At 58.9% G+C, this 27201-nt stretch overlaps 1 protein-coding gene across 5 annotated transcripts; it reads right to left on the bottom strand.

Moving 5' to 3' along the window:
• Positions 1 to 447: 447 nt before the first annotated feature.
• LTBP4 (latent transforming growth factor beta binding protein 4) lies at positions 448 to 27201 on the bottom strand. 5 transcript variants are annotated; one of them, XM_068529239.1, is made up of 33 exons: positions 27012 to 27201; positions 25108 to 25166; positions 24812 to 24950; positions 24206 to 24315; positions 19204 to 19395; positions 18799 to 19046; positions 18620 to 18722; positions 18181 to 18255; positions 17969 to 18091; positions 17274 to 17438; positions 16290 to 16439; positions 16038 to 16169; positions 15268 to 15399; positions 15058 to 15183; positions 14168 to 14293; positions 13388 to 13630; positions 12785 to 12910; positions 12577 to 12696; positions 11589 to 11717; positions 11242 to 11367; positions 10828 to 10950; positions 10479 to 10610; positions 9297 to 9428; positions 9092 to 9217; positions 7559 to 7705; positions 5996 to 6259; positions 5634 to 5705; positions 5237 to 5365; positions 4882 to 5028; positions 3755 to 3907; positions 2475 to 2855; positions 1925 to 2077; positions 448 to 850 (listed from the first exon to the last, which is right to left on the bottom strand). In XM_068529239.1, exons 1-33 carry the CDS (start codon positions 27158 to 27160, stop codon positions 696 to 698), a joined length of 4887 nt encoding a protein of 1628 aa, XP_068385340.1. In that variant the 5' UTR covers positions 27161 to 27201; the 3' UTR covers positions 448 to 695. The 5 variants fall into 5 exon arrangements, with proteins under 5 accessions (XP_068385340.1, XP_068385343.1, XP_068385341.1 ...); XM_068529242.1 differs by lacking the exon at positions 11589 to 11717; XM_068529240.1 differs by lacking the exon at positions 9092 to 9217 and having other exon boundaries at positions 27012 to 27200.

Here is a 27201-nt window from a genome sequence, read left to right as displayed (position 1 = left end):
CTGAGCAAAGAGGGAGCGCCCTGAGCAGGGGCTGAGGCTACCCCATGCCACCCATTCCTGGGGCCTCACACAGGGGGAAGTGGGGGCTACAGACAGGATCTACTGAAAGGGTCAGGAGTATTAAAAATCCAGAGGTAAGACCTCTCTCGAGATCAGAGAGAGAATGTAACAGGGAGATAGGGAAAGAGAAAGACACAGCAACGGAGACCAAAAGCCAAAGACACGGAGAATTAGGCAGAGAAAACAAGCAGAAAGACAAGAGACAGAAGACAGAGACAAAGAAACAGACATAGGAGAAAAGCAAAGACCAAGGGAGGCAGAGATAGACCAAGGGACAAAGGCACGGGAATGAAGAAGTAGGGACGGCGAGAGGATGTAATTTAGTAGCTCAAAGAACAAACTCTAGAGCCAAAGTTTGAGAAACATTAGGCAGACAGAGACAGAAGATACAAAATAGGTGTTTTTTAATTGAACATTTTTATAAAAAGGAGCGGGAATATGAAGGCGACCATGGGCTAAGCCCGGGCCCGCGGCGTCTGTAGGAAGGGTACTCCTCCTCCCCGTCTGTCCCATCGACCATCCTCTCCTCCGGGTCCGGCATCCCTGTGCGCATGCGCGCAAGCAGGAGGGAGGGCGTGTGCAGCAGGGACCCCGCCTGCGCAGGCGCGGAGTGGGCGCTCCAGGGCTGCTGGGGCTCAGGCCCGGGGCCTGGCCGGCGTGCAGTGGTGCGGCTCGTGCGAGGGTGCGAATCCTGGGCGGCAGATGCAGCGGAACGAGCCATCCGTGTTGACGCAGCGCGCGTTGACGCAGAGCTGGGCGGCCGCCTCGGCCTCGTCACACTCGTTGATGTCTGGGGAGGGGGGCGATACCAGGAGCGCTGTTCAGAGCTGGGGACCCAGGAGCCCACCTCCCTGGCCCCTGAGGCTCCTGGTGCAGAGGGGTGTGGATGCTGAGCCTCCCGCTGGAGTGGAATCCAGCCACTACCACCTGTTGGCTGTGTGAGCCTGGGCAGGTAACTTAACCTCTCTGTGCCTCAGCTCTGTGTTCTGTGAGATGAGTGTGGTAGCCCCTAGGACACTATGTTTTTGTTAGAAAAACAATACTAATGATGATATCAACAACAATAAGTGCTTACTCTGTGCCAGACATTGTTTTAAGCATATTACATGTATTAACTTTGTCCTCCCAATAACCCTGTGAGGTAGGTACTGTGCAAACTGAGGCCTAGCGTGGGGAAGCCCCTTACCCCATGTCACACAAAAAGCCCACACTCTGCCCAGGGGGTTCGCAGACCAGCTCACAGAGACCCTGAGTGCCCAGCCCCCTACTATTTCTTGGCTGTGAGACTTTGAGGAACTCAGTTCTCTTCTCTGAGCTTTACACATAGGCCTCACTGTCATTGTAAATTGATGTTCACGACTCTATGAAATGGGTTCTACGACTATACTCATTTTTCAGGTAAGAAAAACTGACCAAGGGACAGTGACCTGTCCGGGGTCACACAGCAAGCTGCTGGACTGAGCCCGAGGTCTGTCCAACTCCCCCAGAGTCCCTGATTGTAACCGCTCTGCTTTACTACTGCCTAAACTAGGCAGACATAATTCCTATTCGATGGGAAGACTGACAGCTCTTCAAAGAGGTCAAGCAAACTGCCCAAGGAAGCCCTGGGAGTTCTTAGAAATCACGCCTGCAGGATCCTATCCTTCCATCCTGCTTCAAGCTCAGCCACGGTGCTGTGGTCAAGCTCCGCTTTCCTCCCAGCCTGACCTGTCCTTCAGGCAAGCCCCATCCCTGAGCAAAAATTACTTTCTGCTCCCCACCGGGGCTGGCCGGTCTCTTTGACGTCCCTGATTACCCACCCCTAGTAAAGGCTTCCACCCTCTCTTGTACCCAACCTCCATGCTGGCCCCGGCCCACCCCTCACCGACGCAGGCCATGCGGGTCATGTCCAGGCGGTAGCCGTCGAAGCAGTCGCAGGTGAAGCCCTCGGGGACACGCACACATCGGCCGTGGGCGCAGCCGTCCAGGATCCCGCACTCCTCCGCCTCCAGCCCTTCGTAGGGCCCAGCCTGGGCGCCTGCGGAGAGTGCGGGGACTCCGGGGTTCGGGTGGGGCCGCGCCCCAGGTTCGGTGGGTCCCCTTCTAAAACTGCCCATCCCGCTCCAGGGCTCTGGGGGGCGCTGTGAGGCCAGGATGTTTACGTCGCTCTGCTCTCTCTAGCTTTCCTTCTGTCCTCATCGCTTTCTAGGTAGGTCTACAGGGATATCTCTGTTCCTCTTCATCCCTGCTCTCTGTCGCTCTCTCCAACAGTATCTCCGTTTTGCCATCTCTCTGAGCCTGTCTCTCCCCCGGCTTCTCTTCGTTTCTGTCTCTGTCTCTCCTCCTCCCCTCTCCTTTTCTCCCTTCCCCATCTCCATCTCTCTGCACACCTGGCTTCTCATCTTAGTCCCCATCACTCGGGCCGCAGTACTCACCAGCATAGCTTCCACCTTCAGGCGACTCCTCAGGCTCTGGGACGGAGCCACGGGTGTCGCGGGACCGATAGCGCCAGCGGGAGCCCGGGCCGGGTGGAGCAGGAGCCTCGGATTCACCGTAGGGGCCACCATCGTCCTCGAAGTCGGGCATGTCGAAGGGTGGCGTCCCGTAGGGGGCCTCCCGGCGCGCAAAGGGCCCAGGTGGCGGTGGGTAGGGGTCATAGGGTAGGACGGGTGGCAGGTACAACTCAGGCCCATACGGAAGGCCCTGGTAAGGTGAACCTAGGTCTGGGCCATACTCGTAGGGGAGTCCAAAGCCACCTGGCCGCGGGGGTCCATATGCGGGGGGGCGCAGCACATTGCACAGGGCCTCAAAGTCATCTGTGAACAGGAGCCAAGCCTAACAATCAGCCCTTGCTTCCTCGGCACGCATCATTCATGTCCCCCCTCGGGGAAGAGAAGCCCGAAGGAGAAGGTGGGGAGGGCCGTGGGCTGAGGCATTAGAGGGGCTTCAAAGGAGGAGACTGGGATTGCAGGCTTGGGATCAGGAGTACTGAGGACTGCAGCTAGAAATCAGGGTCCAAGTGCTGGAATTTGGGGGCCCATGAGATCTGGGGCTAGGGGCCTACAAAAATGGGATGGAGGTGTTTTAGGGACCAGGACTGGGAAGTACCAGGGGCCTGACGGGTCAGGATGCGTGGGAGGGGATCTGAACCGTGGGACCTGGAAGTCAGAGGAGCAAGGGCCTAGGACTGGCACTGGTTTCCCAAGGGCTGAGAATTGGGAGACTCAAGGCTTTTTAGAGCCAAGGCATGGAGATCTCTGGAGCTGTGTGTTGGCTTCTGAGGCACCTGGATGTGGGTATCCAAGCCACTGGGACTTGGAGGTTTGCGAGCTATGACCAGAGTCTGTGAGCCAGGATGGCAGGATCTGAGCAGCTGGTATTGGAGGTCTAAAGGTCCAGGATTTGGGGGAGGGGTCTCATGGGCTGTCTTGGGCTTCTAGAGACCAGGAGTTGAAGGTCTGAGAGATCAGACCTTAGGACCTTTTGGGACTGGAGCTATGAGACCTGCTGAGTCAGGCTTTGGGGTTTCTGTGGTTGAGGCTTGGAGGTCTTTGGGTTATGACTTGGGGTCTAAGATTTAGGAATGCACTGGGACATAGGGGTCTGAGGGACCAAGTTTTGGGAGACCTTGGGGTCTAAGACTAGGAGTCTGAGGACCTGGATTTGGAGCCTGAGGGGCAGAGTCTCGGAGTGTGGCCCAGGCAGGTGGCAGTACCTGAGTCCTGCGCTGGGCAGAGGGCACAGTCCATGCCCCAGGCCTCGCCATAGAGGCAGCAGCACTCTGTGTAGGTGGCCTGGCGATCCAGCCGAGGGCGACTGCACACGAGGTCAGCCCCCACTTCCTGCCAGCACACTCCCAGATTGTCGTCTGAGGGCAGAGACAGCATGCATCAAGGCGGGAAGACACCCAAGTCCTCCCAAATGCTCAATCTCCTCCCTACTGGAGCAGCCCATCCATCCTCTGCCTGTCACCAAATCCTTCTCAGCAGCTGTGATCTGACTCCTAGAAGTCCTCTGAGGTAACTCCAGATGAGTACGGGGCTTGGTCTGGCACAAGGCTATCATATAGGAGGGTGATAGGGTCTGAGGGGAGGATTCTATCCAAGACTGGCTGCTGCAGGGCTCTGTCACCCCAGGGCAGTTGCTTTTCCTCTCTGAGCATTGTTGAATAAAGTCTCAGGATGTGGGAGGACGTTGTAGGAAAAGGAATTGGGAGGAGAAGAGACTTTGGGTCAGTGGGCAAAAAGAGAGAGAGGACCCAAAGAAATAAACACAAACACATCGAAAGAGTCAGAGACTCAAAGAAACACAGGAAAGCAAAGACGCAGAGAGAAACAGACCTAAAAGCAAAGACAGAGGCAGAGAGTGTCAGAAATTCAGAGAAAGGCCTAAAGACAAACCCACAGAGAGGTGCAAAGAGACAGAGACCCACAGGGAAATAATAGCACACTTTTAGCACTTAGTAAGACCAGGTCCCATTCTGTTCTTAAAAATAAAATTCCTCAGAGCCACCCTATAAAGTAGGGGCTATTGCCAATCCACACAATGTGCAGAAAGGAAGTTGGGATCCAAGAGGCGATAAGGAACGTGCACGTGTACACAGGGCCAGTAAGTGGCAGGGAGGCTCCTCTACAACCTTCGCCTTTAACCAGGCCCGCTGGCCTCTTGTTCCGAGAGTCAAACACTGAGACCGGAAGCTAAATGGGGCGTGAAGGGGCGTGGCCCGGGTGCGGGGCGTGAGGCTGAGTGGGGGTAATGAGGGGCTGGACTGCGTGGCAGAGACTGGGGCGGGGCTAACCGGCGGGGCGGGGCGGGGCGGGGCGGGGCGGGGGGAGGGGTTACCGAGGCTCTGGCTCTCGTTGGAGACGCAGCGGCGCCCCGAGCCGTCCAGCACAAGTGGGGGCTCGCACGTGCAGTGATAAGAGCCTATGGTATTGACGCAGCTGCCGCCCTCACAGGCTGGCTCCTCGTCCGCGCACTCGTCGTTATCTAGGGAGGCATGGAGGAAGTGATCAAGAAGCAGCCCTCTCCCCTTTCCCATTTCCCCGGTGCATTGACGGTGGGATAGATGGAGTCTAGACTCCAGGGAAGGACTTCCTGCTGGTGCTGGCCACATTCCAGAGAGGAGCTGGAGTGGCCAAGGCTTGGGGAGAGTCCCAGGCGGGGGTGTGAGTGCCGGTGGAGGTGGGGTTCCTACCGATGCACTCCAGGCGCTGGGCATGATAGTAGTAGCCATTGCTGCAATAACATGAGTAGCCTGGGGCCGTGTTCACGCACACGCCGCTCTTGCACACCTGGTCTCGGAAGAGCTGGCACTCGTCCACGTCTGCGGGAAGGATGGTCAGAGGCACACCCCCCCCACCAAGAGAGACGGGGGGAGGTGGGGGAGGCAGGCCAGGTTGTGGGGTGGGCTGGATGGGGGGCGGGGTGTAGCTGCGGGGCGTGATCAGGGAAGAGAAAGACAGAGATGGCAAGAGAGACCCAGAGGGAGAGATACAGAAGATACGGGTGGGAGGGGGAGAGACAGAGATAAAGAAAACAGAGATGGGGTGAGACAGAGCTGGGCCTGGGGGCTGAGGGTGGGCGGGCCTTACCTCTCCGGAGGCTCGGGTCTCCGCTGGGCGCCAGGTAGCCCCGGCCGTGGGGGCACAATGACTGGTACTCAGCTGCACACAGAGACAAGGCTGAGCCCAGACACCCGTGGCCCAGCCCCTGCCTTGGGCCTGCCTGTGCCCACTTGCCTCAGTGCCCACCCTTCACTGCCCAAGTCTTCAGCCCCTGTGCCTGTTTGTATCCACCTCTCAGACTCGCGCCCACCTGGCTGGCAGCTCACTCTTGCCCATGCAATACCAGCACCTCAGTCCCTTGTCCAAATGTGGCCCTTTGTCCCAGCCCCACGTCCACCTATTGCTACCCAAACCCTCGGCCCTGTGTCCACCCAGCGGCCCATGCCCACCTGTCTCGGTGCCTGGGCACTGCTGGATGCGGCAGCCGCTGCCCCAGCCCTCACCCACAGTGCAGCAGCACTCCTGCCACGTCACGTTCCGAGCCAGGATGTTGTCACATGCATCCGGAGCTGCCGTGTCAAAGTAGCACTCCCGGTGCCCGCTGCCCACAGGGCCCTGCCTAGGTGGGCTGGGCCGGCGGGACGGGGGTGGTGGGAGCCTGGCTGGCAGACTGGGGCTGGCGGGTACGTGGGGCTGCGGGCCTGGGAACGTGCCTGAGGAGAGAGTGTGGGCTGAGCCTCCAGCCCCTGTGTTATGGATGGGGAAACTGAGGCCCCCATGTGGCAGAACCGACTCCACACCTCTCAGCATCTGTCATCATCTCTCTCCCATTCTCACCTCCTCTAATTTCTGTACCTCTTGCCTCCCCATCTCACTCTCCCAAGCGTCCGGCCCATCATCCAAGCTGCAATTCAGGTAGGAGAAGAGGGGATTTCCCTGGCCTCTTGGAGGCCTCCCTGGGGCTTCACATCCAACGTGTCCCAATCTGGTCTCAGAATCTTCATACCCAAATCTAGACCTAGGCCTGGACACCTCTCCCTTACCCAGGCAGCCCCACAGCCTGTCCACTTTGGCCTCTTGAGCCCCTCTCCCACCTGCCCTCTCCTCCCCTCCCATGGCCCTTGCCTTGGTCCAGCCCTGTCCTCTCTGCTCAGGTCCCAGCCCCACTCCAATCCACCTTCACATGGCAGCCAGAGGAAGTTCCAAAATCTGATCATACCCCTCTCCCGCTCAAAACCTTTCCATGGTGCCAGAGTGCCCTCAAGAAAAGTCCAACCTCCTGACCATGGTAATAAGTCAGGGTGGTCTGGTGCCTGACTCCTTCTGTAGCCTCACTTCTCCCCACCCCTTCCCTTGCTCTGTAGAGCATGTCACCCTGAACTTATTTCAGTCCCTCAAACATGTCAGGTCCTCTCTTGCCTTGCCAGGCCTTTGCCCTTGCTGTATCCTCTGCCCAGAATGCCCTCCCTCATCCACTTGGCTTGGCTTATTTCTACTTATCCTACTACTCTCAGTTCAGACATCCCCTCCTACAGGAAGCCCTCCCTAACTCTCCTTCAAGGCTGGGGAGGCACCTCTTCTGGATTCCCACCATGCCCTAGCCTTTCCCATCATAAGCTTGTTTGCTCTGGCCTGTGCCTCGTCCATCCCAGTCCTGATTCCTCTGGGTTGTTACCGTCAGGTTATATTGCTATCTGCCCCCACTGGATTGTGAGCCCCTTGAAGACAGGGTGGTCTCTCCTGGTCACTGCTGTGTCCTCAGGGCCCAGAAAAGGGCCTAAACTCAGTGAACATCTGCTGAATGAAGGAATCTGGTAAAGTCAGAACCAGGATCTACTTCTCCTGACACTGAGTCCCACACCCAGGTTAACTCATGTGTTCTGAAGGTTTTTGTTGTTTAAAACAACAGCATCTAACTGATGGCAGCTGTCCACATCAGGAATGGTTAGATCCCATTATATTTTTGTGGGGCCGGCAGCCGTCAGTTAAGTAGACATTGATCTCAGTCTCACCAGCAGACGTCCGAGGGGGAACACAGCGCCCAGTCATGGGGTCAAACTCCTCAGGGCTGTTGGGGCAGACACAGAGGAAGGAGCCTTCCACATTCTCACACAGGGCAGCTCCACACACACCCTGTAGCGTTTCACATTCATTCACATCTGTGAACAGGAGACAACAGGGAAGAGGGAGTCAATGGTTGTAAACTTCTGGAATTCCATAAGTCTAAAAGTCTGGGCTTTGAGTATGAGTATTTTAATGGCCCAGATCCCATCATCTGCTTATCTTCTGGTGACAAACCCTGAATTTCCCTTGGGAGTGCTCTGCTCCTCCAACCTATGTTTTGAGCAGGCCAAGCAGATTGCTGCATTTCTCTGATTCAGAGACAGGCAGTGACCAAGCTGGGCCGATCAAAGCCAGTCCTGGGACTCTTTCTAGAAATACGGAGGAAGAGCCTCCCTCTGTAGCCAGGGATGTCAAGCTAAGGATGTCAACCAGAGGTGCTAGGGCCACTTTTGTCATTGTGAAAAGAGAATCTGCCTGAAAATAAATGCATTAGAGGATAGCAGAGCTGGGAGACAGCTAGCCTTGTTACAATTCCTGGATCCACGTATGCCTGAAGTTCAAATATTTCCCAGGACTTCAGTTTAATGCCCTTTAAACAAATGAAGCCTGTTGTGTTTGCATTTGTCAAAACTAAGTGAATGTATAATTAAGACTCATGCATTGCACCGTATGTAAATTAAACCTCAAATAAAAATATCCGTAAACACAAATTGAACTCTGGTTAATGACATGCATTATGCACAGAAGAATCTGGGGGGAAGTATATTGAAGCCTGCAATTTAATTTTAAAATTCTATCCAAAATATTTTGTGGATTAATGGAAAGATATGTGAGGAAACAAGCATAACCAAATGATAATAATAGAATATAGATCATGGGTATGCTGATGTTCATTCTACAGGCCTTTTAACTTTCTGTATGTTTAGAAATTTTCCTTGGGATTTCCCTGGCGGTCCGTGGGATTTCCATGGCGCTTTCACTGCCGTGGCCCGGGTTCAATCCCTGGTCAGGAACTAAGATCCCACAAGCCGTGGGGCACGGCAAAAAAAAAAAAAAAAAAAAAAAAAAAAAATTCCTAGTAAAACGTTGGGAAAAAAGTAAAGGATGCTTATGTACAATTAAGATTAGTGCAGTTTTGGAACTTCCCTGGCAGTCCAGCAGCGGTTAAGACTCTGCGCTTCCACCGCAGGGGGTGCGGGTTTGATCCCTGGTCGGGAACTAAGATCCCGCATGCCGAGCAGTGCGGCCAAAAAAAAAAAAAATTAGTGCACTTTTACTACTTTATGCATGCATTTTTAAAGCATGCCCCAGATAAAATCTGGATAAATAGGGGTTCCTGAGTGACATGAAGATGATCTTATATTCCAAGGTCTAAATTCCATACCCCTAAAGTTTACATGCATTCAGATCTATGGAGAGAAGCAGGGCCTGACAACCTCTTCCCCACCCTCTGGCCCCGCCCACCCCCTGGAGCCCCGTACCCACGCAGTGACGCCCGTCCCGCGCCCCCTCGTAGCCCTGGTCACAGAGGCACTGGAAGGAACCAGGCAGGTTCTGGCACATGGCATGGGCCCCGCAGAAGGACCGGTTCCGGCATTCGTCCACATCTGCAACCACCAGACAGTCAGGCCATTGCTGGACCTTCTATCCCCTCCACATCTCACCCATTGCCCCAGGGACACCCACCCTGGCATCCGCCCCCTGGCGTGGGCTGGTAGCCAGGGTCACAGGCCGGTGTGCAGCGGTAGGAGCCAGGGGTATTCTCACAGCGCTGGGCTCCACAAATCCCTGGGCCATATTCCTGGCACTCATCCACGTCTGCAAAAGAGTGGGGAGGGGATGGGGGAAGGAGAGGGGAGTCACAGGCCTGGATTCACAGGTCCCTGGTGCTGCTTCCCGTTCCCATGACTGAGGAGTCTCTGACTCTGGTATTCTAGGAGTCTGAGCTTCGAAAAATCAACAAGCATTGATACCTCTTAAGGCCTCGTTACCATTTCTCAAATAGCCTAAACATGGTCCCGCCTCAGGGCCTTTGCACTTGCTGTTCCCTGTCAGGAACACTCTTCCCTCAGCTATCTGCGTGGCTCCCTCCCTTGCTTCACTCAAGGGTCTAGGTCAAGCCCTCCTAGCGCCCCTACCCCTACTGCCCTGTCATCTCTGTCCATTTATCCTGCTTTACTTTCCTTCTTAAATTTCTTATATCCATGTAGTTATTGGTATGCCAACTGTCACCTCCCTAGAATGCAAACTCCACGTCGGCAAGGATTTGTGCCTGCCTTGTTCCTCATTGTATCCCCAGGGTGTAGAACGGTGCCTGATACACAGTAGGTGCCCCCAAATTGTTTGCTGAATGAATCGAGTTCATATTTACATATTTATTGTCTGTCTCTCCCCCTAGAACGTCAGCTCCGTGAGGACAGGGATTCTGTTTGACTCATTGCCTGTTCTACTGCCAGTGTTGCACACAGTAGGTCCTTAATGAATTCTTGTGGAATTAATGAATGCGGTCCCATGAAACTAGGTTTCCACGAATCGGGGGTCTGGCAACCCAAGAGCCCAAGGCAGTCCGCAGTCATTTCATCTGTTCCACAAAATGCTGACCCACACACCATCCCCCCCCCCACCGCCCCCAACTCTGGGCTGCTTGTGGAAGCGAGGCTTGGCCTGTTTCCTGACAGGAGTGTCTTCCCCTATCGTCCTGCCTCCTCTCTACAAAAAAATATAAAGACACGCTGGTGGCTTGTTTCCACCACGATTAGGAGAGAGTTAAGTACATTGGTTGGGAGCCCTTTCCCTCCCCTCCCCCCAAGTCCGTGAGGCCTGGAGCCGGCTTCTGCGACACTTCGTGGGGTGGGGCAGTGGTCTCACCGTCACAGGTGCCCTCAGGGCCTGCGTGGTAGCCAGGGTCGCAGTCGCGGACACAACGGTAGGAGCCGGGGGAATTCTCACAGCGCTGGGACCCGCACAAGGCCGGGCCCCGCTCCCGACATTCGTCCACGTCTGAGGGGGGAGGCAGGGCAGTCAGATGGGGGAGGCAGGGAGGGAAAGGAAAAAAGGTGGGGGAGTCAAGGAGGGGAGAGGAGAGTCAGAAGAGGGAGGCGGGAGTCGCAGGAAAGGGAAAGAGAGAAAGCAGCAGAGGAGAGGCAGAGGGGGGAGACAAATGGGGGAGACCAGGAGGCAGAGGGGAGAGGGACCAGGCAGAGGCGAGGCCTCTCACCGAGGCAGGAGGCGAGGTCTGGGCCAGCGCGGTGTCCTGGAGGACAGACGCACTCGAAAGAGCCGTCGGTGTTGGTACAGATGCCGCTCTGGCAGAGGTCCTCCTCGCTGCATTCGTCCACGTCTGCGGGACAGTGTCGGAAACCGCAGGCGGATCTCCTTCTTTGCTTAACATTCCAAGCCACGCCCCTCCACCGCCCTTTCCCCGCCCCTCCAGCTCCAAGACCTTAACGCCTTCCCCACCTGCCTTAGGCTCCTCCCTTCCCTGCAAGCCCCGCCTCTCCGCCGGGTTTGGCTCCATCCTTTCCATTCACTGCCCAATTTATCCAGACTCCGCCCTTTCCCCTTTCGTCTCCCAACTTCGCCCCTCCCTTTCCCCACCCTTTCCCGATCCAGGCCCAGCCTGGGTACGGACCGAGGCAAGAAGCTCCGCGAGGTCCGGGCCGGTAACCGGGAGCACAAGTACAGGCAAAGGAGCCGTCGGTGTTGAGGCACTCGCCGTTGGGGAAGCAAAAGTCGCCCTCCAGGCACTCGTTCACGTCTAGGGTACCCAGAGATAGGGCTGCGGGGTTACCAGACCCGCCCCCGAGACCCAAGCCCCGCCTACAAAGGAGCAACCCTGTCCCCCAAGCCACACCCCGATGGCCGGTTTCTAAATTCCACCTGCAGTCCCTTAGTCCAGCTCCCACCTCCCCACCAGGCTTTACCCAGGAAGCCAAGTCCCACTCCCAGGCTGTCCAGCCTTTTCCCCGCCCAGCCCACCTGCGCAGGGCCCGGGCCGACCAGGTGGTGCCCGGTAGCCTGGCGCGCAGGTGCAGCGGAAGGAGCCTTCAGTGTTAGTGCAGTGGCCGTGGGGGCCGCAGGAGGCGCCCGAACGGCATTCGTCCACATCTGTGGGAATGGGGATTTCAGAAGGGGTTCTGTCTAGGAACACACTGATGGATCCCCTTGGGGGAGAGGGGTCTGAAGAAGGTGATGGGAAGCGTCTTGGGTTGGATATGAGGTGAAGGCTCCATGGCAGAAGTGGGTAGGGGAGACTGGGGTTGGGGGTCCTTGAGTCTGGGTTTCTGGGAACTCCCTGTGCCAGGATCCTGGGGTCAGGTGAAGGGACTCTGGACTGAGACAGGGGTCAGACATTAATTAGGGTAAGGGGTCTGGTATTATAAACCAGGATAATTAGATGGCATTCTGGTCAGGGGCCAGAGTCTCTAGTCAGGGGTCAGGGTCCAGGATCATGAACACAATCAAGCCCCCGGGAAGGTGCTCTGAGAAGGGGCAGGGGCAGTGAAAGAGGCAGGATCAAGCATCACACAGAGTCACGGGTTGTAGTCAGGGTTGTGGTCAGTAGTTATGTTTAGGTCAAATGTCACAGTCAAGTTTAGGGGTCACAGGTCACATACAGGGTCAGAGGACAAGCAGCATCAGGGGGGTCACAACTGCTATCAGGGCTGAGGTCAGGGGTTATCAGCAGGGTTCATGGTGAAGGTCAAATGTCACAGTCAAGCTGAGGGTTCATTGGTCACAGAGTCAGAAGTCACACTCAGGGCCAAGGGTCGTGGTCCAAATCAGGAACTGCAGTCTGATCAGGGGTTCATAGTCTAGGTCAAGAATTGCAGTCAGGCTCTGGGGGTTGTGGTCCAGGTAAGGGGATTGAGATCCAGGTTAGAAGGTTGTAGGCCAGGTCAGGGGTCATGATCTGGGTCAGGAGGCATGAGGCAGGTCCAAGGTCACACCCAGGGCCTAATCTCACCAGTACATCGGCCATGGTGCAGGTGGTGACCAGCAGGACAGGCCCTGCACTGGAAGGAGCCAGGTGAGTTCACACACTCCTGCCCGGGACATGCCAGGTGGTTCTCACACTCATCCACATCTGGGGAGCAGAGGAGAGGGTGGCTTTGGAGGAGTGGCCCAACGCCCCCCTCACCCATCCACACTCCTCCCTCCCTCCCCGGCCTCACCCTCGCACTCAGAGCCGGCAGCACTGGGTTGGAAGCCCGTGGGGCAGACGCACTGGAAGCTGCCTTCTGTGTTCTCACACCGGCCATAGGTGCAGGGCGGGGGGCTACGGGCACACTCATCCACATCTGGGGCAGAGGAGACCAGTGGGGCTGAGGAAGGGGCCTGGACCCATTGCCATCACCACCCACCCCAACATTCTACTCTGGAGGAAGCGCCCTGGACTTTGTTCAGGCTGCTCCCTCCTCCCAGAAGGACAGACCCTTTCGTTGTTTCCCCATTAGTGGTCTCTCCAGCTGCCAGGATGCGGCTAAGGCACCACCTCCTGCACGTTGCCTTCCCTGACTCAGAGTTGTCCCTTCCTCAGGGTTCCAAGAAGCACAAGAGTATCATCCAAAAAATGAGGAGGAATGGAGAGCACCCTCATATTTGGAGAAAGGGGAGAAGATGCTGGAGCCAGACCCTCGCCACCCCCTCAATACCCCCAGGCCTCTGTCCCTGTCCTCCTTCACTGAGCCTCACTGCTCTGCCTCTCTGTCTCCCAAACCTGTCTCCAGTCCCTACAGCAGATGGGGGTGAAGTGGCTTTGGACTCAGCACCCTCACCTTGGCAGGGGGCCCCCGGCCCACGGGAGCGGAAGCCAGCAGGGCAGGCACAGTGAAAGGAGCCTGCTGTGTTGTCACAACGGCCTGGCCCACAGGGTGGTGGCTCCTGGGCACACTCATCCACATCCTCTTCACACGCTGAGCCCCGGAAGCCAGCCGGGCACACACAGTGGAAAGAGCCAGGCAGGTTCTCACAGACCCCTCGGCCACACAGGCCGGGGCTCTGGATGCATTCATCCACATCTGCTCAGAGCAAGGGACCCAGGTCATACCTCCTTTATGCCCCTTCCGCCCCCCCCCATGCTCTATTCTACCTCCCTGACCTCCGTCGCTCTGACCTTCCACCCTCCATCATCCTGCCACCCTGTCCTCATGGTTCTGCTCTCCACCTTCCATCACTCTGCCACCTTATCCGTCATCATTCTAACTCCATCCTCCAGCCCTCTACTTCCTCAGTCCATATTAAGCTGCTTGTCTGCTTCCTAGAACTGTCTTTCTAGTCCATATCAGTGGGCCTCCTTAAACTCTGTCCTCCATAACTCTACCCCTTCCCCCATTAATGACGTCTCCATCCCCCATCCCTCTGCTTCTCCATCCTCCATGACTCAGCCTTTCTGTTTTCCAACACTTGGCCTCTCCATCCCCAACAGGCTGCATGTCTGGTTCTCAGAGCCTGGCCTCTTTCTCCCATCAATCAGCCTCCCTCTGCCTCATTGGCTCGGTATCTCCTTCCCTCACCACTGCCGCTCTACCCTTCCCCCTACATGCCCAATCCCTCACCCTGGCATTTGGCTCCGTGGGGCGCAGCCTGGTACCCAGCGGGGCACACGCACAGGAAGCTGCCTGGCGTGTTCTCGCAGCGCCCACGGTCACAGGGTGGCGGCACGCGGTGGCACTCGTCCACGTCTGCGAGCACAAACCGCGTGGCTGGGACTGGGGCAGACACTCCGCCTCCTCGCCTCCCCCAGAAGGCCTGGGGAGGCGGGGAGGCGGGGAGGCGGGGACGGCAGGGGCGGAGTCAAGCTTCGGCCAGGGCCAGGCCGAGGCAGGAGCCAGGGGCGGTAGAGGGGCTCGGAGGGGCTCGGTTTAAGGCTGAGGCGGAGCTTCAGCGGGGAGGACAGGACAAGAGTTGGGGACCCAGCTTGGGCAGAGGCAGAGAGGGGAACCGTGAGGGGGGCAATTTGGGGAGGGCAGGGCCTGGGGAGGGCAAGGGCGGGAAGAACGGCTTTGGGGACCGAACAAAGGGAAGGCAGGAGCGAGGGAAGGGGTGGTTTGGGGACGGGGCACTGGTGTGGCAGGGTGGAAATCAGGAGTCATGGTGAGGAGATAGGTTGCAGCAGTTGTGGGACAGGGGAGGGGCCTTGGAGAGGGCAGGAGCTAGTCTGGAATATTGAAGGGGCGGGGCCAAGGGAGGGGCGGAGCCGGGACCCAGTCAAGGAGAGAGGCCGGACAGTATAGTACGGCAGGGACCGGCCCCGACGGGAAGGGCCGGCTGCGCCGGAAAGAGGCAGTGGTGGGGCCGAAGTGAGAGCGGGAGCTGGTCTGGAGACGGGGCCAGGGGCCAGGCCAAGGCAGTAGTTGGGCTGAAGGGGAAGAGTGCGAGGGCGGGAACTGCTCCAGAGGGAGAGCTGGAGCGAGACCCCAGCTGGGGTGGGGCCTGGATTTCTCACCCAGACACTCCGCACCCCGCGGGCCAGCTCGGAAGCCCGGCCCGCACACGCAACGGAAGCTGCCTGGCGTGTTTTCGCAGCGCCCGGGAGCACAAGGCGTGGGAATGCGGCGACATTCGTCCACGTCTGAGGGTGCGGAGGGGTCTGGTCAGGAGGTGACAGGGTAGAGCCGCCCGCCCCGCCTCTGTCCTCCCCCTCGGCCTGGCTCACCAATGCAGCGCATGCCCTGCGGGCTGAGCCGGAAACCGGAGTCGCACGCGCAGGTGTAGCCACTGGGCCGGGGAATGCAGCGTCCCGGGCCGCAGACCTGGGGATTGCGTTGACACTCGCCTGCAGAGGGACCTGCGGGGGTCCAGTGAGCCAGGGTTCCCCCATCTATGAATCTTCTGTCCCTTTCATCCCAGTACAATTCCCTCAGATCCTCTGCCTAAAACATCCTCCTGGATGTCCCCCCTCAAGCCCAGTCTTCCCCCTCTGATGTCCCTCTCCTTTATCATGGGACATTCCCATCAGATCCTCTGCCTGAATCCTCCCATAATGCCACTCCAAAGTCTTCATTTTTTAATATTTTGCTCCCCAGTCTTCTGCCTGAGATATGTTCTTAGTGTCCTCCGTGAAAAATAATTATTTGTCTCACGTTAACTGAGCACTTACTATGTGCCAGATACTTCAGAGGCAGCTTGCTGAATCCTCACAATGATCCGCATTTTATAGATGAAGAAACTGAGCCTCAGGGAGGTTAAATTGACCTTCCCAATTGACACAGAACTTGCACCCAGGCTTGCCTGACTCCAGCTCCTGATGTAACCACCACCCCACCCTTCAAACCTTTATCTTTTCCCACCCATTCCTTAACTCCTCTGGCTGTAACATCCTTATTTGTTCTATTGTAGAATCTTCACTTTGGAGCCCCCCACCCCCCCACTCGGAACTCCTGCCTGTAATACCCACATCAATGCCGCTGATTCCCTCTACCGCACCTGATTCAGGGATCTCCGGACCAGTCCAGGCAGGGATGCTGGGCAGGGGAAGCTCAGGGCCCGGACGGGGCTCTGGCCGGGGTTCTAGCCGTGTCTCAGGCCGGGGTTCTGGGCGATGAGTGGGCAGAAAGCCTGGTAAAGAAGGGCTATCAACAGTGGAGACCTGGGTTTGGGTGTCCCTACTCATCTCCCCTTGGAGACAACACTCCCTCCTCCAGAAACCAGCTCACCCTCCTCCAGAAACCAGCTCACCTGTGCGTGGCCGAGAGGTGGAGGATGGGGCACGGGGCTGGCTGAGGGACACTCGGGGTGGTTCCTGGCCCAGGGGTCTGGTGTTGTAGCGGAGGTCGGAGGCCGAGTAATGGTAGCCAGGGCCAGCTGGGCAGATCTCCCGAAAACCCTCTGGACACAGGAAAGGGAAGAAGGTGGGCAGAGAGAGGGCAAGAGAGTAGGGGGGAATGAGAGGGAAAGGGGGTGAAGTAGAGAGAAAAGGGGGGGCTAGGGTCTGGCCTTGACCGTGAGTAGGGCTTAGCCTGGGAGTGTGTTAGGGGTTTGGGTTGGATGCTGAAATGGGGTCTAAGAGTGACTGGGGGGACCTGGGGTCTGGGAGCATCTGGGGGGAGTGTAGTCTAAGGGAATTAGACCCAGGGATGTTCTGGCATGAGGGTAGGGTGGACATGGGACCAGCTTCAGGCCCCAGTGGCCAAAGAATGGGACATCTCAGAGGCTAAAGGTGGGACCAAGGATGTTTTTCCCTCTTTGGGAGGATGGCAGGGACCGGAGTTGAGGGCAGGGTCTGGTTTGGTGTCTACAGGGACGGGGTTGAAGGCCAGGAAACAGTCAGGTCCATTGTGGGGTCTGGTTTCATGAAGAAGCAAGATTGCCTGGGAGGTGTCTCCGGGAGGGGCGTGTCTGGGGCGGGGCCCAAGGCGGAACCTAGGTTGAAGGCAGTGTCTCAGAAGCTGGGGAGGTGGCCAGAGCCTGGGGACAAGGTTGGGCAGGCAGCCTATCTCCAGGGCTAGGGGAGGTCGAGGCTGGGGGTGACGCTCGGCAGACACAGCCTAACTTCAAGGTCATGTGCAAGCCAGGGTGGAGTCCATTCTGAAGATAGGCTGTCTCAGATGCTGGGTGCGTGGCCAAGGCTAGGGCCCAACCATGTTGGAGGGGCTGGGGGCGGAGCCTAGAATGGGGGCTGTTTGTGTCAAGTCTAGAGAAAGGCGGGCAGGAGGCGCTCACCTGAGCCAAAGGGTGGGCAGAGCTGGCAACCCCGGCCCCAGGCTTTGCCTACGCGGCTGCAGCAGCAGATCTGTTTGGTGATGTTGCGTAGAATGGGCAGCGAGCAGCCGCCGTCGCGGAGCACACGGAAGCAGGGTCCCTTGGCCTCTGAGATCACGTGTTGGGCTGGGGGTGGGGGAGGAAATTCTTCAGGCGGGGTTGGGAGTGTAGTGGGACTAGGGGATCTGGGAGGTAGGGGAATGGTCCCAGGGAGGGTTTGGTGGGTGTGAGGGGCATTTGGGAAAGCTCTGAGAGAGTCTGAGGAAGAGCTGAGGGGTCTGGGAGGTCTGAAAATGGTTTGGGGCTTGAGGAGAGTCTGAGGGGTGAGTGAGAGAATCTGGGAAGGATCTCAGGATCTGAAGAAGGTCTGGTGGCCGAGAGAGAGGAGGAAATTTGGGGGCTTGAGAGGAGCTGATGAAAGTCTGGGGATCCTAATCCAAAAGGTTTGAGGGGTTCTTAGAGGAGCGGAAGAAGGTTCAGGGAGTCTGAGGGTGAATGAGAGTCTGAGACGTTCTGAGGGGGATCTAAGAGTGACTGGGGGGACCTGGGGTCTGGGAGCATCTGGGGGGAGTGTGGTCTAAGGGAATTAGACCCAGGGATGTTCTGGCATGAGGGTAGGGTGGACATGGGACCAGCTTCAGGCCCCAGTGACTCACAGATGCAGCTGCTGCGGGACGAGTCAAGCAGAAAGCCGTCGGGGCACACGCAGGTGTATCCGCCATGCGTGTTCGCACACTCCCCGTGCTGGCAGCGCCCCCCAGTCTCGCACTCATCCACATCTGCGAGGGAGGGGGTGGTTCCAGTGGCGTCAGGGGCAAGCTCCCTGCCAGCCCCGTCCCAAGCTCCTCCCACGCCTGCCCCAGCTCACCTTCGCAGGACCCATTAACCCTTTCAAAGCCAGCTGGACACAGTCCATCTGGGACGCCCACTTGGTCGGAGTTTCCTGTAGAGAGAGGAGAGGGTTGGTCCGGGGTGCGCGGAGAGAGATGGAGTGGGCGGGGACGAAAATGGGGTGGGAGGAACTAAAAGGTGTTGAGTGTGGTTTGAGTGCAAGGTCAGCCTTCGGTTGGCGATCTGCATGAGTAGGCCTATGGCACAAAGGCCGAGTGAGAACAGGGTAGCCAAAGTCAGAAAGTGGGGTGGGTGGTCCCAGACGGTATGGATAGGTCTAGACTGGAAATGATCCCCACAACGGGTAGGCATGGCTAGAATTTGTGTAAGGGTATATCTATGGGCAGAGTACGAGAAGCAGCGGGGTTCTCACTCCTCCCCAGCTCCGAGCACCTCGGGGACATCCTGGGGCTTACCCAGGAGCTCCGAGCACGACTGACAGTCGTGAACGCCCCAGGCCAAGCCGGCCCCTCTGCAGCAGACCTCCTGCGTCCGGAGCCCGGGCAGCGGGGACGCACACTGTGGGGAAGTGTAGGGTGAGCGCGCCCCCGCGCGGTGGCACGCTCCGGGCCCCTCCCCACCGGCCTCCTCTCACTTCGCCTCCGCGCAGCTCCCGAAAGCAGTAACCGAAGCCCGAGGCGTCCGAGTAGCCGTCCTCGCGCGGCGCGCTCTGTGCCAGCACCGTGTAGGGCGCTGCCGCCTCCGCGCGAGCCGCCGCCGCCGCCCGCGCCACTGCCTCGGCGTCCGCCTCCTCCCAAGGGCCGGACACACGCTCCACCTGGTGCACCACCACCGACGCCTCCTGCGGGTGCTCTACGTGGACGCTCACCATAGACGCCACGCCTGGAGAGAGGCACGGCGGGGCAAAGTGGGAGTAGGAATGGGGGAAAGGGCGCGCTGGAGAAGGGTACTTAAGAGAAGGTAGGAAAGATGGGAGTCAGAGGAACGGCGAGGTGGTGGACAGAGGGGGCGGAGGGGACTCCGGCCGCACTTTCCTCACCATGCTCATCGTCACGGTGGTTGGCCAGTGGCATGGTGTACACAGAGCGGGTGAAGCCTGGCATGGCCGGGGCCGGGGGTCGGGCGCCCGATGAGTGCAACTGGCAGAACTTGCCAGCGAAGTCCGGGGGACAGAGGCAGCGGTCAGGCTTCACGCACACACCTCCGTTGTGACAGATCAAGGGACACAGGACTAGGGGGAGAGCGAGAACACTCAGGGCCGGCAACCCTCCTTGTAGCCCCCCTGGGACGAGCGCACTCAAACGAGCTCAGTCCCTAACGTTGTTAACTACATCCTCAAAGGTATCACTCAGTTCAAAGCTGTTCCGCCATGAGCTGTCTTGAGTCATCTCCCCCCTAACCCTGGCCACTTGCATTGGCTGGGTCCAGTCGTACAGCCCTTGATGGTATAGCTCCGCCCACTGGGTCCACTCACCACGCCCTCCAGCTCCTTCTTCACTTTCATTTCACCCCGCCCTCCCTCTCGAGTCCCACTTTCTGGCCGAGTGCGCGGCGGACCAGCCCCGCCCAGACAGCGTTGTACCCGCCCGTAGGCTCAGCCCCGCCCACTCTAGCTCTTGCCTTCGCATTTAGCGCCGCCCATCTCTTACTGTTCAGCCCCTCAGACCCAGCGCTGGTCACTTCCATTGACCAAACCCACATTTTGCCACTCCCTGGCACTACCCCTTGCTCGCAACTCCGTCTCCTTACCATTCTAGGCACGCTCACACCCCGTCCGGCAGGGTCCACTACGTTCAAGCTCCGCCCACAGGCTGTGCGGTTTCCCCCCCTCCCCTTCTACGCACCCTGCCCACATCACCTTCTTCTACCCGAGGGATTGTAAACCCCGCCTATCAAGGCGTCTAACCTGCTGCCTTTAGCCCCACCCATCTTCCTTTCCTCAAGTTAATTTGCCCTGGCTCAGTCGCTCACGCTCCTCTCACCCCACCTCCCGGCTATCTGGACGTCCTAGCCACCCCCCGCCCCCCGCGCTTTGTCTCCTCCCACCTCCCCTTGGCTCCGGCTCTCCAGTTCTAGGTCTGACTTCCCGCCTCCAGTAGCCCCGGGGCGGGGCCAGCGGGAACGCGCCTGCTCTCCCCTAGGCGCGCCCTCGCTGGGCCTCAGGCCATCTCTGGGCGGGGCACTACCAGCTGTGCGGCGGGGTAAACAAAGAGGGGTGCGGCGGGGGCAGGGCGGCGGCTCCTCATTCCGGACCCTTGGGGAGCCCCGGGCCCGCTGAGCCAAAGGAGGCCGGACGTATCCTGCGAGGGCACCCCCTCCCTTTCTCCCCAGGGGCTGCCGAGAACAGCTGGAGACAGCTGTGCGGAGGGCAGGAAGGGGGCAGGAGGCCGGGGCCGTCCAGGAAGGCGTGTCTGGGATTCTGAGCCACACACTGGAGAGAGGAAAGCATAGAGGGAGCCCCCTCAATTTATAAGGGTAAAGAGACTGCACTCCTGGGAGGAGATCAGTTAGAAGGCAGCACTCTGGGGTTCAAAGACCACTGGAGGTTTCTGGAACAGAAAGGGAGCCTATCCCAGAGGAAACGGAGGCACCCTTCAACAGAAGGAATCCCTTAAGTCCTTTTGGGGAGAGTTACCTAAAAACAGGACTCTAGTGTCTTCTAGGGAATGGCCAATTGGAGGGTGCTGAGAACAAGGTTTAGATGGAGAAGTGGGATTCTTGGGAGTCCCCAGCCCAAGAGAGCCTCAATTGTCTGGGAGGACTGTAAGATACTGTGGAATCCCCCCTCCCCTCTCAGCTAAGGGATTAGGTACCCAAGTCGTTTTGATTAATGGCTGCTTGGGGGGAACACAGTATCTGTAGTCCTCTTGGGAGGATCACTGATCAAGACCAACTCTGGGTTTCTCTGAAGACAGATGGATCAGCAGTTCCCGGGGAGGGAGTCAGCTGGAAGGGAAGGACTTGGATAGACAGGAATCGGGGATCACTTGGAAACAGAAGAAAATAGGAGCCTTTTGTGGGAAGAGAATTCGGCTAGGGAGCAGAGTTATCACTGTATAGAATCTGTAATCCGGGGTTTCCCTGGATGTGGGGAGGAATAGCTGAGGGACAAAACTAGAGTTCTCTGGTGAGGGGCACAGTCTGGGGAGATTACATCAGAAGAATGTGAGGGAATTTCACTGGAGGGGCTGGTCTCCGGAGTCTGTTGATAGCGGTGCAGAGGGGCTTAGGGCGTGAGGGCAGAGACCCTGGGCTCCCCTAGTTAGAGGAGTCAGGCCAGGACTCCAGGGTGCTCTAATAGGAGCCCTTAATTAAGTGGCAGGCCTAGGAGAGGCTTAACTAGGAATCAAGATTCCAAAATAGGAAGGGTCTCTGTTGGGGGTTGTGGGTGGTAATCCATCTAAGTCTGGGGGCATTTCCTAACCTCCAAAGACACTTGTCTGTCTTCTATCATCCAGAATGTAGGCCCCCCGCCCAGCACCCTGAGGGCCTCCACACCAAGGGCGGGCCGCTAGATGGGCACAGGCAACTCCATGTCCCACACCCTTGGAGGGATGAGGGGCTGAGGACATCGAGGTCCTCCTGAGGTCAGCCCCCTTCACAGACCCCTCCTTGTGCCTCCAGGGGCTTGGCACCCGCCTGGGCAAGGCTCCTGGCACAGGCCCGTTGAGGCTGGGCCGGGAGGGAGTGAGGGAAGGAGGGAGGAAGGGGAGGAGAGAGGGAGTGGCAGCGGGCGGGGGCTCAGGCGGGAGATGAGCTCACGCCGGCCAGGGCTGGGTTGGCTGGGGGCCAGGCTGGGCGAGTTCTCCGGCGCCAGGGGCCCCCACTCCCCACTCCAGAGGGCCTCCGGGGCTGGGGGCAGGTAGGCCCAGACCCTGAGAGCCCACCCACCACCATACCCTGGGGCCAACAGGTGGCCCACCCCCCCACCAAGGGCTCTCCATATCTAGGGGAGCCTGGTGTGCACACGCCTCCTGTCCCCTCTGCCCCCAGGGGGCGCCTTTTCCCCTAGGCCTCCAGCCTGGATTGCTCTTCCACGTGCGACCCTTGCAACTCAGGGTCCTGCAGAGACCCTCCTTCTACGAACTCTTTCCCTCTCAGCTCTCAGGATCACCTTTCCACACCCCAATCCCCCTCCTCACAGGCACTCCCATCCTAGACTTTCCTAATCCCTCCCACCCAAAGAAGCAGAAAGTGGAAAACCCCCCATGGCCCTGGATTTCTCCCTTGGACTCTGGGGACCCCTTACTCACAGTCACAGAATTCGGACCCCTTTCCCCCAAGACCCCAAGCCCCTCAATTCTGGTATTCCCCACTTTGACTCAAAGGCACAGAAGTCAGCCCCCAATCCCCTCATATGCGACATCACAGGTCCCTGAGAACCCTCATTGCTTGCGAAATCAAGACCCTCAGGACCCAACCCCAAAAGCCAGGAATTTGAGGCTCTCTTCCTTAAATAAGCCAGGGATTCCCCAGCACTACTGCGCAAGGAATCTGGGCTCCCGCGCCCTGGGGACTGTCTCCCCCATCCCCGGGGATCCTCCTCCACCCGGGGAAGCCCTCCCTCGGGACCACCACCCCGCACTCACAGGCGCGGAAGCCGGGGCCCCCCGGGGCCGCCCCGCCGGGCGCGCCGCTGTCCACGCTGGTGGCGTTGCGGGGCGCGCAGGTCGGGGTGCAGCGGGGGCCGGTGGGCCCATGGACGCAGCTCAGGCCGCACACGGCCGGGGTGAAGCGCACGCGGAGGCGCTCTCGGGGCCGACCCAGCCCGGGCTGCGGCCGGAGCAGCGCCAGCAGCACCAATAGCGACACCCAGAGCAGCCGCGCGCCGCCCGCCATGGCTGCAGCGCCGCGCTCCGCCGCGCCGCCGCCCCAGCCCGCCCGAGGGGCCCGGCCGCGCCCGCCCGCCCGCGGGGGAGGGCGGCCGCGCCCCCGCTCAGGCCCCCCCCTCCCCACCACTCCCTCCCCGGCGGCCGCGCGGGGGCGCGTGGGGCCGGGCGCGCAGCCAGAGGCGCGCAGGCTGGGCGCTAGACTCGCAGGGGGGAGGGGGCGCCCCCTCTGCCCCCGACTCGCACCAACAAGTGAATGGGGCCCGCAGGGGAGCGGCGGGGAAGGGAACAGGTGGGGGCGGGCCCGTTTCCCCCCCAGACAGGGCTGAATCCATAAAGAGGAAAGAGTAGTGGGGGCCGCATTTGGGGAGGAGGCTAAAGGCTGTCTCTGCCTTAGTCACAGAAAAAGGAGCTTCATCTGGGTAGGCGGCTGCCATGGCACATCTGGGCAGCCAGGTGGCACATCTGGGGGAGAGGAGAAGGGTCGGTGCACCTGGGCACATGAAGGAATTGGGGGTTTGGATGGTGGGCAGAACGCTGGAGGGGCACATTTGAGGACGCAGTCACATCTAACCAGGACCCTCACACCTGGTAGAAGTCAGAATGGATTAGGGGAAACGGTGGATTGAGACTGTGGGCGGGGGTCTTCACATCTGGCCGGAGGCCCACATCTGGAAGACTTTAGGGAGGAGGGGACACATCTGGGCTGAAGGCCACAGCAGGAGGGGGACTTTTGAGGGTGGTTGAGACTAGGGGGTGTGCTAGCCCCGGGGCCGAGAGCCGGAGCGGGAGGAAGGCAGGAGGACGGTCGGGAAAGTAGTGGGAGGCCTTTGGCCCCTAGCCGCTCCGCAGTTTTGGGCACTCGGTAACCAGGCAGGCGCCAACCGGCACAATCGCTTTTGTTGTCTGGGCTAGTTCGGCCGCTTTCTCTGCCGGGACAGCGCCCCCCTCTTCGGCCGGCAGTGGGGAGCCCGGACGCTTGGCTTCCCGGCCCCACCCCCGCGGGTCAGCGCCTCTGGCCAGCGTCTGGTCCTGTCCCGGACTCACCTCTCGCTGCCGGACGCCGGGGTCCCTAGAGGGGGCTGCGTCCTGGGGAGAGGTGCTGAGCTACAATGGGGGGCGGCTAGGCGGCAGCTGGACCGTGGGAACCAGACGGCTTTATCTGGCCCGGAACCCCCCGCCCCCCGGCGGAGGAAGGGCGGATGTTCTTACCCCGGGACTGGCCGGCAGGGGCGCGCTGTGGGGGCCTCCTTCTCAGCAATGCCCGGGCCCCCGGCCCGCGGAGCCGCCGTCGCCTCAGCAGAGCTCGGGCTTCCTGCAGCCTGGGTGGGAGGGGGCAGAGAAGGAGCTGTCACCGCGGTTCGGCTGACACCCCCCTCCCCTCCCCGCGACTGGAAGAGACTTCCCACACCAGGAGGTCTCCCAGTGGAGGCTCTGCGACCCCCCCCCCATCTCTTTATGGGGACCAGGCCTTGAACATTCGTTGGAGGCTTGGAAGAAACAAAGTCAGTGGGAGAAACAGAGATGAGGAAGGGAGAGAGGGAAGAGAGACACAGAGGCAAAGAGACAGGTAACTATGAGAGAAAGAGACAGACAGAAAGAACAAATAGAGAGAGAGGAACATGGAGACAGAGATAGAGAGATAGAAACTGAAAGACCCAGAGACAGCGATTGGCGAGAAAAGGAGAAACAGAAACAGAGACACAAGTTGATAGAAACAGAGAGCAAGGGAGAGGAGACCCAGGGAGCAGAGAGAAAGATGTGCCAGAAATGGTGGCAGAGTTGGGAGCATCCAGTAGGGGAGGGTTGCACACTCACGTCAGTGGCTGCCAGTTAAGGGACACCTGTTTCCTCCTCACGCTGGGGCTGGGGCTTGACAGCCCTGGGGGCACTGGAGTCAGGCACCACTGAGGGCCTGCACACTTTTCAGGCCGACAGCTCTGGACCCTGCAGGAGGCTTCAGAGACAGCCAGGGACTAAGTGGAAAAGGAGGCGACTGAGTTCCTCTCTCATCCAGCTCTCCAGCTGGGATGAGGGGTGAGGAAGGGAGCCCCCAGCTCCTCTGCTCCTACCACCTTTCCCCTCCTACCTATACCTCGCCTACAAGAACCCACCTCTGAAGCAGCGGCTCCTCCTGGGCGATCGGCCTGGGCAGCAGCGACAAGCAGCAACACTATAAATAGAGGGATGGAAGTCACTCAGGGCCCTAGCACTGTAGAACTCCCCAAAGGAAGGCAATGAGGGATAGGGGAGGGAAAGCCAAGATAAGGTTTGAAGGTGCTCGAGATTGATGTGTGACCAATCTGAGGCACTGTGCTCGATGCCTCAGTTTCCCCATCTGTACAATAGGAGGCAAACGGGTTTAGGCTCTCCAGGGATGAAGGTCACAGCAACCTCACGTTTATTTTTCTTCTGAAGTGTTTGAGGTAAGGTATTATTGGAAAAGACATTTAAAAGTCTTTTAAAAATGATTTTTTTAAAAAAATGATTTAAAAAAAACAAAAGACTTAAAAGAGGATTTCTAAGCGCACTTCCAAGCCCGATCTGGGAATCTAGAACCCCGCCCTCCCCGCACTTCCCTGTCCTGGACTCAGCCGTCATCCCGCGGTTGGCCGGCAGATGGCGCCACTCCACAGGCCTCAACGGCTGGGGAGGGAGGTCCGCCTTTGACTATGGGTCCTGCAGGGTGCAGAGGTGGAGGGGGATACAGGAGCCACAGCCCAGTACTGGGAATCCCGAGGCCTGAGTTCTAGCCCCTTCCTGCCCTTCCACGTTGTGTGTCCTGGAGCCAGAGTCTCCTGGTCTATGGGTCTCAGTTTCCCGCCTGACCAGGAGGAAGGAGTCGTTCTTGGAGGAATCTCCGCGCCGGGAGGGTCTCAGATTCCGGCTGGCGGAGCCCTCAGCTTGGGCGCAAGTGCGTCGCAACCAAGGGGCCCCCCAGACAAATCCATTATCCCCAGGCTAAGGGGGACGAGGGACGAGGCCGCGCGGGCCGGCCGGGAGAGAGGGGCAGCGGGGGGATGCTGCGAAGGGGACGTCGGGCGTATGGACTCTTTTTAGATGGGTGGGGCCCAGTAGGGGAGGAGGCCGCCCGGGTGGGAGCCTTCCGGACCCCCGATCCTGCAGTCATCCCTCCCGCCTTTTCTCCGGGTTAACCCCTTCCCAGCCCCGCCCCCGGCGCGGCTCGGGTTACTAAACGCATTCGCAGAGACCGAGGCGGGAGCTGAGCCCGGGGCCTTTGTAACGGAGCGCTGGGCCGCAGGGCGGGGGTGGGGGTGGGGGGTGGGGGGGTACTGGGCAGACTGTTTCCTTCGATCTCGTCACCCGTAGACAGGAAGAGTGGCTATAACCCCCTAAATCTATAGGAAATTCTGGATTTCTTGCCGCGAAATCACTGGTACCTCATTCAAGCTTGGAATCCGCTTATTCTAGGAAACTAAAGCACCCCCCCAACCCTCATGAAATCTGAGGGCCCCCCATCTCCGCACACATTTCCACAAGCCCCTCCACCATCAACCCAAAACTCCACGTCTTCCTCACTCATTAGGAAAACGTCTCTTAATTAGTTCAGGCCTCCCCGCTCCCCAGATAACCAGGACATGTCAACTCCCCCTTAAAGTGCCCTGATAACCTCCCATACTCTTCCTCCTTAAGCACCCAGTTAGTTTGGGGGACCCCATCCCAGCTCGGCCCCACCCGTCTATCATCTTAGGAGAACTCAAAGCCCCATCCCCATATAAACTGGGACCCTTCTCCAAACAAACTCTAGAATTCCCTGGAGCCACATCCGTCTCTACCACACGGGAGGGGAATCCCTCCCCTCAAAATCTCAGTACACCTCGGATTCTAACCCCTACAAAATAGAGGGCCCTAATAAATTCAAGAGCTCTGGTTCTTCATCCTTATCACGAAGCAGTGGGTTCATATTCCCCTAAATCCGAAAGTCCTGGTCTTCCTAGACCTCCAGACTTATTGGGTAGAGGCGGCACAAGGACGAGGGGGCCGCAGCGGGGCTTACCCGGCCGGGCGGCCCGGGATCACCGCAACCTCGACGGCCTGGATGGGGCTGGGGCCGGCGGCGGAGGCGGCGGCGGCGGCGGCTGCAAGGAGAGCCAGCAGCAGCACCAGCAGGAGGGGGCGGCGGCCGCTGGGGCCAGGCAGCCGCATCGTGTCCGGCGTGGAGTCGCGCTCCAGGCGGCCAGTCTGTC

Source organism: Eschrichtius robustus, chromosome 19, assembly GCF_028021215.1.
Source record: "Eschrichtius robustus isolate mEscRob2 chromosome 19, mEscRob2.pri, whole genome shotgun sequence".
In the NCBI taxonomy this organism is placed as follows: Eukaryota; Metazoa; Chordata; class Mammalia; order Artiodactyla; family Eschrichtiidae; genus Eschrichtius; species Eschrichtius robustus.
The sequence above is the reverse complement of the archived record's forward strand: the minus strand, read 5'-3'. Positions and strand labels throughout refer to the sequence as shown.

What these genes read in the sequence shown, in the direction of transcription:
- LTBP4 (XM_068529239.1), bottom strand. Translation starts at nt 27,160, where the DNA reads ATGCGGCTGCCTGGCCCCAGCGGCCGCCGCCCCCTCCTGCTGGTGCTG. An exon ending in GGTTAATGGGTCCTGCGAAG is followed by an intron (nt 18,092 to 18,180) that starts GTGAGCTGGGGC and finishes CCTCCCTCGCAG; the next exon opens with ATGTGGATGAGTGCGAGACT. An exon ending in TCGCGGAGCTTCTTGCCTCG is followed by an intron (nt 10,951 to 11,241) that starts GTCCGTACCCAG and finishes ACTGTCCCGCAG; the next exon opens with ACGTGGACGAATGCAGCGAG.